Source organism: Anolis sagrei, chromosome 1 (assembly GCF_037176765.1).
Source record: "Anolis sagrei isolate rAnoSag1 chromosome 1, rAnoSag1.mat, whole genome shotgun sequence".
Lineage (NCBI taxonomy): Eukaryota > Metazoa > Chordata > Lepidosauria > Squamata > Dactyloidae > Anolis > Anolis sagrei.
In genome coordinates, this window is record NC_090021.1 from 284648419 (window position 1) to 284660248 (window position 11830).

The 11830-nt window shown below is 37.9% G+C and overlaps 1 protein-coding gene across 2 annotated transcripts in view; it reads right to left on the reverse strand.

Annotated features, from left to right (window-relative positions):
* The window catches only part of MAP3K9 (mitogen-activated protein kinase kinase kinase 9), a 39326-nt gene that overhangs the window by 26251 nt on the left and 1245 nt on the right, over window positions 1-11830 (reverse strand). For both annotated transcript variants that reach the window (XM_060761696.2, XM_060761688.2), the window contains exon 2: window positions 4151-4564. In XM_060761696.2, coding sequence (XP_060617679.2) covers window positions 4151-4564 — 414 coding nt within the window. The remainder of the gene's footprint in view (window positions 1-4150; window positions 4565-11830) is intronic.

Below are 11830 nucleotides of genomic sequence, written 5' to 3' on the forward strand. Positions count from 1 at the left end.
AGCACTGCTAAGACAAAATTCTTTCCAAGGTCAGAAAGATTTAACATACATTGACAGTTAGCATCTCGCTAATTATACTGGAGATTGACAGAGGGGAGATTTGCTAAGAGGTTTATTCTTTTTTTTAATTAGTTGCACCTTGTCTAAAACAATACCTTTTTCTTCCACAGTTAAAAATCCCAGTCAATCTACTAGCACTCTCACACTTTTTAACTACCAAGTCAGTGTTGAACGCACATATTTACAGGAGTTTCAGCAATATCCATTTTGTACTTACTTCAATAGGATTTTACTTAGAAGTCCATTTTCTAAGGTTCAAAGGGGGATCAGAACAAAAGTACAGTAATTTCTTGTCTCCATCACTACTCATCAGGCATATATGCTCATTAAGTCTTGAAAACAACAGCAGGTTTGTCCTGTGCCTCTTCATAAGAACATGTTCTCTTTTGTAGCCTAGATTTTAATACTATTCTAGAAGCAGCATTTATGTTAGAACTGCTATACTAAGAAGTAGCTCCTAAAAAGTTGTAATTTTACTCTAAACATACTCCAAGCCCATGGACATATGACCACTAAGTGATCTTCCTTCCTTTTTTTTCTATCTTTCTTTTCAAGAACTGCCAACATTTTGAGGATTGGCTAGCTTTGTTGGGTTGGGATTGATTATTTTGTTATGCTACTTGGATGCATATGCCTGTTTGTGTTTGGCTGCATGCTTTCCCTAACACATGATCTAAGAGGGCAAGGTTTCTGCTGACTTTGCAAGGGGCAGACACAGCAAGCAGAAGCTCTATACAACATATGGAAAGAACATATTTGCTAGGGGTTTTGCAAATCTGATCATGAAGGCTTTAAACTGAAATATATGGGATAGGGGAAGAGAGACTGTCTGATTGAAACATGATGTGATGAAATCTCATGATTGGAACATAGTAATAGATGGGAATAACATATTCCAAAGACCAAACAGGAATGGAGGAAAGTGTTGTATCTCAACAATGTGTGCACATGTGAGAAGATCCATGAAAAACAGATTGAGTGTTTTTAAATTATACTGAAATGGAAGAAAAACAGTGACCACATTGTTGGGGGTCTACTACAGGCTAGACTGAAATTTTGGATCACATCTTCCTAAAACAAAACAAAAAAATCGAATATTCGTAAAGGAGAGATACAGTCCTTTACAAACAATTTCAAAGTATGAAAAAGGCTACAAGAGGATCAGCTATTTTGGATGGATCTTAACTAACAGCAATGGTCAGTGGGGTGGAAATAGTGGGATCCTCAGGTGGGATTTATTATACTGAGGAAAGGAAAAGCCAAACCTACTTCCCATCTTTCAAAGTGTGAAAAAGCAACCCAAGCAACTAACAACCAGTCAGTTTGACATCAGTAGCAGGAAATGTCATAGAACAGATAATTAAATAGTCAGCCTGTGCATACTTAGAAAGGAATGCTGTGATTACTAAGAGCTAGCAAGCACGTGTTTATCAAAAACGAATAATGCCAAGTTAATTTTACCTCTTTTTAAAACAAAGTTAACATATGATAAAACAAGGGAGTGCTATGATGTAGTATATATCGATTACAGAAAGGTTTTGGACAAGATAGCTTAGTGAACTGTGGCCTGGGCAGTACTACAGTTAGATGGATCTGTAATGAATTGTTACACCAAACCCCAGAGACTATGTGCCAATGACTACTCATCATCCTGCAGAGAAGTGACTAGTAGAGTGTCTCAAGTTTTTGTCCTGGGACAGGTGTTGAACATCTTTATGGATTACTTACAAGATGAAATGGAAGGTATGCTTATTAAATTTGCATGCACACCAGGCAGGGGAGGGGTTAGTGAATAAACCAAAAGCCAGGGTCAAATTCAAAATTACCATGACAGATTAGAGAGCTGGGTCAAAACTAACAAAATGCATTTAAATGGAGATGCATTTTTCTACATCTAGGTAGAAAAAAATGAAATGCAGTTAAATCATGGATGACATTCTGGCTTGAAAGCAATACATGGGAACAGAACCCAGGGGTATGAGCAGTCCACAAGATAAACATGTCAAAAAAAAAATCCAAGACAGTTTAGTGCTGCATAAACAGAACTAGAGTGTTCAACTTAGGCAAATATTAGTGCCATTCTATTCTGCATTGGTTGGACCTCATCTAGAATACTGTGTTTAACCACTGGGCACCATAGTTTGAGAAGAATACTGACAAGGAGGAACATCTACAGAAAAGGGTTGCCACGATGATCAAAGGTATGGAAACAAAGTCTTAAGAGGAATGACCGAGGCCCCTTCTACACTGTCATATAATTCAGATCATCAAAGCAGATAATCCATATTATCTTCTTTGAACTGGATTATATGAATCTACATTGCCATATAATCCAGTTCAAAGCAGATAATTGGGATTTTATATGGCAGTGTAGAAGGGGCCTGAGCAAGTTGGCTATTGCTGTGTCTGCAAAAGAGAAGACAAATAGGACATGATAGCTACATGTAAATATCTGGGGGGTGTCTTATAGAAGAAAAATAAGACTGTTTTCTGCTCCAGAGACAAAAACAAGAACCAATGGATTCAAATGACAAGAAAAGAAATTCCACCTAAAACAACAGGAAGAAGCTTTTTACTGCAAAAAGCTGTTTGACAATGATCGTCTTGGAGAGTGGTGGATTCTCCATCATTGGAGAATCCACCAATAAAATAGAGATTGGATGGGCATCTTTCAGGACTACTTTAGTTGTGTATTTCTGCATGATCAGGGATTGGATGAAATGGCCCTTGTGGTCCTTTCCAACTCTCATTCTATGCCTTCTACAAAAGTATAAGATTTATCTATACATTACTCCATTCTTTCTTCTTAAGTAAAGTGACATAACTTCCTGCTCAGAGTTGCTTCCCACTCACTTCTACACCATGGCTATGATACTGCCATAAAGATTAGACTTCACCATCTAACACTATTACAGTGATCAAACAACAGGATGTCTTCACAAAGGAGCTGCATATGACATTCTTTACCCATGGCAATTGAGGTGTTCTCAAATGACTAGAGAAAGAATGTGTTACGGAGCTTTCTTTAAAGTTAGAAATATTTATGGATCATAGTAATCCTGAAATATGGACTATCATGCATATTACAGACTGCTGATATTTGTCAGTGCTGACAGAATAAATGTAGGTACAAATTGAGAGTATCACAATACTCTTACTATTGCAAGCAGTAACATCCCATTAATGTTTGATCATCTCAAGGATGGGAACAATGTGGCCTTCCAGATGTTGCTGGACTGTGATTTCACAGCATTCCTTATCACTGGCTATGTTGTAGTCCAATAGCACCAGAGGACTACACAATTTCCACTTTATTTATTATTGTTATTATTTATTAACTTTATTTGTACCCCGCTACCATCTCCCCAAGGGACTCGGTGCGGCTTACATGAGGCCGGACCCAAACACAACAACAAAAGCAATAAAACATCAATACAAGCAATTAAAAACATAGACAATAAAATAAACAACATTATCAAAAAAGCAACACATAGTTAAAACAGTGGGAAGGCCAAATGTAAAGTTAAAATTGGAAATTATGCTGGGCCATGAACGAGAGGTGATACTAGTGTTTGCGGAGGGCATACAAGCAGACTCAGGGAAATGTAAAGTGCTTTGGAAGACAAAGTGCTGTGGGATTCATTATTCTGGGAAGGCACACTGGAACAGCTCCTCCTGAAGACTGCCAGGGTTGGGGCCTGTCTGTTAACTTACTTTATTCTAAAGAGTCGCCTACAGGCTGAGGAAGGCGGTATACAAATACAGTAAATAAATAAATAAATAAAATACTTTCTACAAAACAAAGCTGTTTTTCTTTCACTTTTGCAGTTCCTACGTATAAGTTCTAATTTGGAACTCAGGAGCTTCATCCTTTTCTTTTAATTTCCATTCCCATCCCTTCCTTATTTATTATCAACCTAATCTTATTGGAATACATTTCAGGTTATTAACATATCATTAGCACTTTGAGACTGGCCTTACATAATTGTGTTCGGTACTACCCCATACTACTTCAAAATTCTCTTTATGCCCAGTCTCTCTGAAAGCTACTGACATCACATCTGAAGCAAGTTCTTTACTCCTTACTTACTGTTGCTGGACTTCAGATCCCGATGGATAATGGGAACAATTGCTTCATCATGCAAGTAGTTCATTCCTCCAGCAATCTGGACGGCCCAGTTGACCAGTATGTCTGGTGGTATCCTTTTACCAGATAGCACTCTGTTTAGTGACCCTCCACGAGCGAACTCCATGATCAAACAAAGGTTAGGTTCCTTGAGACATACACCTTTCAAAGCAATTATGTTGGGATGTTTTAGCATTGCAAACAGTTTGGCTTCTTGACGAACATTCTCAATTGCCTCACTGATGTCTTCATCTGGATCATAGCGAGCTGCCTTGACAGCAACTTCCTCTCCAAGCCAAACTGCACGATATACTTTCCCAAAGCCTCCTATGCCAATGATTTCCTCCAAAAAAAGCTCTGAGAAGTCAATCTCCAGCACTAGAAAGAGAAAAAAAAAGAATATATTAAAATATATTAAGTTTCTGAGAAGCTTGTGTATAAAATTCAATATCAGCATAATTCTTTGACTAAAATATTCAACCCATTCAGGTCTGTCAAGCAAATAAGTAGGTTTTATCCAGTATAAATGGATGACTTGCTCCTGTATCTTTATTATGGGGGATTTTATGGGGGAGAAGGTTATGGGTTTACGAATATATGATTCTAACCATGTTTTAACTTTGTATCTTATTCTGCTGTAAGCTGCCTTGAGTCCGCTTGTGGAGAAAGGCAGGGTAAAAATATCTTAAGTAATAAATGATAATAATAATTCAAGAAAATTGGACAAAACTATTTTGTGTTACTTTCAAGTCATTTCCAATTTCTGGCAAACCTATCATGAGGTCTTCTCTACAAAATTTATTCAGAAGAGATTTGTTGTTGCCTTTTTCTGATGCTGAGAATGAGTCATCTAGTCAAGGTCTCTCAAAGGTTTTCCACGAATGAACAAGATTCGAACCTGATCTCCCAGAGTTCCAGTCCAACACCCAAACCATGACACCATGGTGTTTTTAATACAAAATAGTATCATGAAAATGTCTTCCATCTATACATAACTGTTGCAAAAAACAGCAACAAAAAATGTTTCACCTGGATATACGTACTTCTAGAAATATTTCACACAGAAAACTTGCATCACCTAAGTGTCAGTTTTTCTTCCCTTTCTCTGGACATATGATTAATTCGATGGACCAGTAATTATGGCAACAGCTTACATCAGCACAATATTATCACATTTCTCAAATTTAAAGCAAACCTTAACAAAGGTGGGAACCTTCCTTTATTAGTGCCTTAATAAGAACAGGGATAAAAGTGAACTGTGGGTATTCCATTCCGAGCATTCCAAATAGATAGACTATATTCAACTTGTTTAGTTGGTCAAGTGCCACACACCGCTTGTTGGAATCACTGCCTATATTTTAGGGCACACCGGGCTGAAATATAATATACCACATATAGACAAACGTTCTATGATCAGTTTTGCTGAGAAACTCTAAATCAAAGGTAACGGCATGATGACAGCCTGTATATATTTTAAACCTCCTTAACAACCAAGAAAGGATGGTTGCGTTTTATAGCCATAGCTGCACATGTTGTGATTATCACCAGGTTGGACTACTGTAGTGCTGTCTATGCAGTGTTGTCCTTGAAAACTGCCACTTATGCATGATATGACAGCCAGGAATGTTAATACAAGCCTGGTCATATTACATCACTGCTAAATTATCTGCATTGCCCTCTAGTATGTTTTCTCGCACAGTTCAAAATGCTGGTTCTAACCTCTAAAGACTCAAATAGTTTGGGGTTTGAATGTCTGAAAGATTTTTTTTATTTAGATAAATATTTATATCCCATTTTATATCAAAGTACCTCAGGGCAGCAGAGAAAAACAAATTTAGAATCTTAATCAATAATAAAGAATTTACAATACAAGTACAAAAGAAACTACCTGAAAATTAAAAGAACTTTTAGAAGTTAGAATGGACAAATTATTGCATCTCAGAGGCTCCTATAAAAGTATGTGCTAAAACGAAGCCAAAGTTGATACCAATCAGGTCTCTGACGGAAAGGCATTCCATCATTGGATTTCCACAGGCAAAAAGTATCTTTCCCACATCCTCGCACAATGCATTGCATACCCTGATGGCCCTTCCAGCAGACATCAGTCTTTAAGTAGCCACTTATACAGAGGTGCTCCTTTCAATACTGATATTCTAATAAATTTAAGAATTAGTCCCTCCTGCATGATTCTGTTTTGTGCCAAAGTAACCCAGAGAAATAGAGCAATTCAACATAGTGGTTTACCCTGTGAAAATTGGGTGCATGGGTTCTTTCTTGAACCCTATTGGACTCACTACTTAAGGAACTTGTTCCTGCAAATATGTTCAGAGATTAGAATGATTAGTTTGAAGGCATGTTTTATGTCATTTATTATTTTTTCATTCTTTTGCTGCTTCTACAATTTCAGTGCTTTGTTTGCACTGATGGCAAAAAAACTCACTATAAATATTTGAATGCCACTGTACTATCAAAATGAAAACAGCTAATAACAAAAATATATTTTTGATTCACTAGGAATCTCACAGAAATGCAAACTGCTACCCCATAATGCTCACCTGATCCTATCATGTAAGGCTTAGAACAGATATAGGAAATTTTACAGTGCTAGCAACAAACTAGAAAGGAATGTATAACTCATGGGAAAACTACAATATGATAAATTGAGCACCTGTTTCATATGGGTGATTAATACATTAAACAAGATGCATTCAATATGTTTGGTCTAGACTTCTCATTATTGAAATGTCACTGAATGAATGTAAAAACAAAGCAGAATTCTAAGCCTTAAGGACAAAGAGTCAGAGAGGAACAATGTTAAAGAAAAACAGGAAATGGTGTATTAGTAGCAGGAAATGTTTCAGATGGTTTAATTTCTTCATTCACTGCTATATTAAAGAAAAGGAAGTTTAAATATGACATGATGACAAAGACAACAGGATCATAGACCTGAGGTCTCTATTTCGAAATAATATTGCATAATTGCTTTAAGTTATTTTCCAAGTGGCTTCAAGAGAAGTAAAGAGTTCTACCAAATTTGCAAAGTTACAATGTAAAACATCACAAAGTATTCTGAGGAAGGATCAAGCAAAACCACCTTTCTCTTTGCATAAGAAAACCCTATGTGGAATTTATGAGGTCACCATAAGTTGACAGGCAACTTAAAGGCACAGACACTAGTAATTCTTTAGACTTTATAAACCACAGTGGGAAAATCAGATTCTGAGCTAAATGGTGCTGAATGGATAGCTCCTCTGATAGTCTCTTTCAACAAGATTTTAACCACCACCAGAACTACAGCATTCAAAGAGATCAGAACTTTACTATTTTTGCGAACTGAAAATCTCTTGTCACAAATACAAATATAAAAATTAATTTTGCTTCTGAATTATGACTGTTACAAATCTATAAGGCAAAAAAATATGGAAATTTGACACAGGAGATCTATGTTCTCTACCATGTAAACAATAAAGCTTTATTATAGTTTTAGAAACTGAATTTACTTATAGTTTAGGCCATGTACCCTCATCATTTCCGTGGTTTCTCATAATTCTGTTCTCTTCTCCACTCTCTAATATGCTTTGGATAACATAAGGAAGGGTTTACACCCCTGTGGTGCCTGTTTTGCTGTCAGTGCCTCTGTTCAGAAGATTTCATCTCACTTTCTGGCCATGATAATAGAATTTTGAAAAATTTGGCTTGTTGTAGAAATGAGGATTAGTGATAAAGCTTCAATGAAGACACCCTTTCCCCAGGGGTGATTTTCTTCTTAGGGTAGATTTCTTTCGCATCCTGTTGGCTCACCCCCCATTCTTAACTGTGAGTTATTTGTAAGTCAGATGTTTGTAACTTGGGGACTGCCTGTACAGTTTAATGCAATGAAATATATTTGCATTTCCTATAAAAGCCATTTCAAAAAGATACTTCCACTTGGGGAAATAACTTAGCCACTATTTAAGTAATAAACAAGGCAAGTTCTGTTGCCTCAAATAAAGAGGACAGGCTACCCAGTCAGTTCAAGTTTTGAAAGGTAAATAATGAACCAACAGCATATGCAACACAAGTGATTAAAAATAATGCAAAAAGATAATGCTGCATATATGGTAATACTTCCTGTCTCTAATACTTGTTAGATTTTTGAGATAGCAGAGAGATTCTTGTGTATGATTACTAAAAGCACTCAAATGATTATTACCCAAAAGAATATTACTCCATAGAATATGCAGAGAAAAAGAAGACAAGCAAGCAATGTTAATTGCTGCATTTGCTTCAGAAGATGTATCTTCGGACCAAAAATAGAAGTGTTGGCAACAAGTATGGTTTATTCTTCTAAAATTTTCTGTTTTCCATTTTGAGGGGAAAATTAGTTTTCCTGTACTTTCTATGTGTACTTTCCCACTTCTAAAACAAGCTGACATAGTCATCAAATATTTTGAAGACGAATTTCATAAAGAAAGAAAATAACCAGGCTTCAAAATCTTTTGCGGTTTCTTGATTTGGACAACACATTTCAAGAATATTCAGATGTGCTGATAATTTCACACTAAAAATAGACTTACAGCTTCACAAAGTTCAACTGTTTTGGAGCTACTTAATATCAACTGCTACAACAGCATGTTGAAAGACATAATAAAAAGAGGAAGGTCAAATAAAGAGAAAAACACAGACCAAGTTCTCCTAAAGGGCAAGCAATGAGTTAAGAAAGAATATGAGGACTAATTCAGATTATGGCATTTTGGGAGGGAAAATGTGCAAGTAAAGAGTTGAAAAGAATGCTGGACTCGGCAAAAGCCAAGCTACCTGAACAGGAAATGTATGGGTGGAAAAAACCCTGCTTCCCTCAGTGCAATCAATCTCCATATATGTGTATATATAGTATATATGTATATACTGTATGTAATAAGAAAAATTCTTGAGTACAAGTACAGAAATGTTGACTATGCACATGCAACATATACCTTCCAACAACAGAACATACATAATTTCCAGTGAAAATGTTATCAGACTGGTCAGTTTCTCAAGAAGTCCAGTAGAAAAAGTATGGGAGGAAAAAGTCACCTTAATTTTTCCCAGGGATCTCTACTGCTTTGAAATCAAAAGCCATGCAAAAAAAGAACACAGCCAAGCCCCTGTGCCACACCCATTCCTCGCTTCTCTGTGGAAGACTCTGCCTGACTTCTGTACCACATGGGCAAGATTGCATCCTTGTATTAAGCTGGGATAACTGCTAACTCGGGCTAGAGTTTCCAGGCTCAATCAAGTGAATGAAAATCCTTTTAATCAACAAACATGGAGGCTGCATAGAAACTCGAGCTACACCAGGATAGTTCTCAAGAAAGCATGTTGCTACAGGTTGAGTACACTATTTGAAATGTTTGGGACCAGAAGTGTTTTGGATCCCCCCCCCCCCCCCCCCCCGGCAATCAGATTTCGGAATGCCTATATTTGCATATACAAATATAATGAAATAGCTGGGAGATGAGACTCCCAGGTCAGAACACGAAATCCATTTATGTTTCCCATAGATCTTATCCACAGCACCGGAAGATCATTTTGTACACAATACAAATGTATATACATGAAATAAAATGTATGTACATTAATCATCACGATGCAATGACGTCACCATCTCAGCCACTCATGTTGATAGCTTTGGATTTTAGGCTGTATCTGCATTGTTGAATGAATACAGTTTGACACTAGACATGCTGTCACGGCTCAGAGGTATGGAATCTTGGAATTTGTGGTTTGGCGAGATACTAGCCCTTTTTGACAAAGAAGGCCTTGCAAAACTTCACTTCCCATAATCCCACAGCATTCACCCATGGCAGCTAAAGTAATGTCAAGCTGCATTCATTCTACAGAGTAACTGCACTCCAGGAGTATTATTCAGGATTCAAGATAAGTAATGCTCAACCTATTCTTCATTTAAAAATAATTGCTCTTCCTTGGGCCGAGCACCAGGGAATGGGGTTTAATAGATATGTGTTTTAGTTGTCATCTGAATAGGGATATGAGGCGGGGATGAAGAGGGGACGCCCAAGAGCAGAGTGGGATCCAGTAAGGCTCATTACACTCTTTATCCTGTGTCAACCCCTCCCCCACTCACACTGTATGGCTGATGGATACAATTTGACACCACTTTAACTGCCAGGGCTCACTGCTATGGAACTGAGGGATTTGTAGCTTGGTGAGGCATGAGCACTCCTTGACAGAGAAGACTGAAGCCCTTGTAAAACTCCCATAATCCCCTGGCATTGAGCCACAGAGTATTTTGGAATTCACAATAAGGGATGCTCAATCTGCACTTTCATGAAAAAAAATCAAGCTGGTCTTCCTCCATCCAAGAAAAGAGGGTTTTAAAAATAATAATAATAATATGTGTTTGAGTTGTTGTCTGAAAAGGATTATGGGGAGGAGAACAGAAGGAAGAGGGGAAGTCCAAGGGCAGTACGGGATCCAGTAAATCCTATGAAACTCTTCCTCCTGAGGTGTCAATACCTTCTGTTTGACCCCACTTTAAACAGTTCTGGCCCAGTTTATTTGTCCAAACCCATCTCCCTCTATGAACCATTTTGGAGGTTAAGATCATCCAGGGAGGCCCTGCTTTTAGTCCCACCTCCTTCGCAAGCGCGACTGGTGGGGATGACAGACAGGGCCTTCTCAGTGGTGGCCCCTTGTCTGCAGAACTCCCTCCCTACCGAAATTAGAACAGCATCCTCCCTTTTGGTCTTCAGAAAGAAAGTAAAGACATGGATGTGGGTCCAAGCCTTTGGGCAGTAAGCAATGCAAGAAATGTACAGAATTATGTGCAATTGACACATGGAAAGGCCTTGGACTTTGGTTTCTGGATTATGTGATTTTAATATTTATGTTAATATGTTTTAGTTCCATGTTTAAATGTCTAGATCAGTAGTTCTCAGGTGTTTTGGCCTACAACTTCCAGAAATCCCAGCCAGTTTACCAGCTGTTAGGATTTCTGGAAGTTGAAGGCCAAAACATCTGGGGACCCACAGGTTGAGAACCACTGGCCTAGATGTTGTTGTTTCTTTATTTAATACGGTTTAACATTTTAATTTATAGTTATATGTTATAGTTGCTTTTATACTAGGTTTTTTATATGTCATAAGGCATATAAAACCCACTGCCCCCAGTGGCACAGTGGGTTAAAGCACTGAGCTGCTGAACTTGCTGACTGAAAGGTCTCAGGTTCAAATCTGGGGAGTGGCATGAGCTCCCACTGTTAGTCCCAGCTTCTGCCAACCTAGCAGTTCAAAAACATGCAAATGTGAGTAGATCAATAGGTACCGCTCTAGCAGGAAGGTAACATCCACATGACCTTGGAGGTGTCTACGGACAACGCTGGCTTTTCAGCTTAGAAATGGAGATGAGCACCAAACCCCAGAGTCGGACACAACTGGACTTAATGTCAGGGGAAAACCTTTACCTTTAAGGCATTAACATTTTGCTATGAATATGCTGGAAACTGCTTTGAGTCCCCCACTCCTGGGGGGGGGGGGGGGAGGGGGAGAAAAGCAGTGTATAAATGAAGTAAATAAATAAATAATTCTGCCCCTCCCCTCCTCATGCTTTATGTCCAAAAAATAGTTGGACCCTAATTTAATTGCTGTCATGCAATTCTGGGAG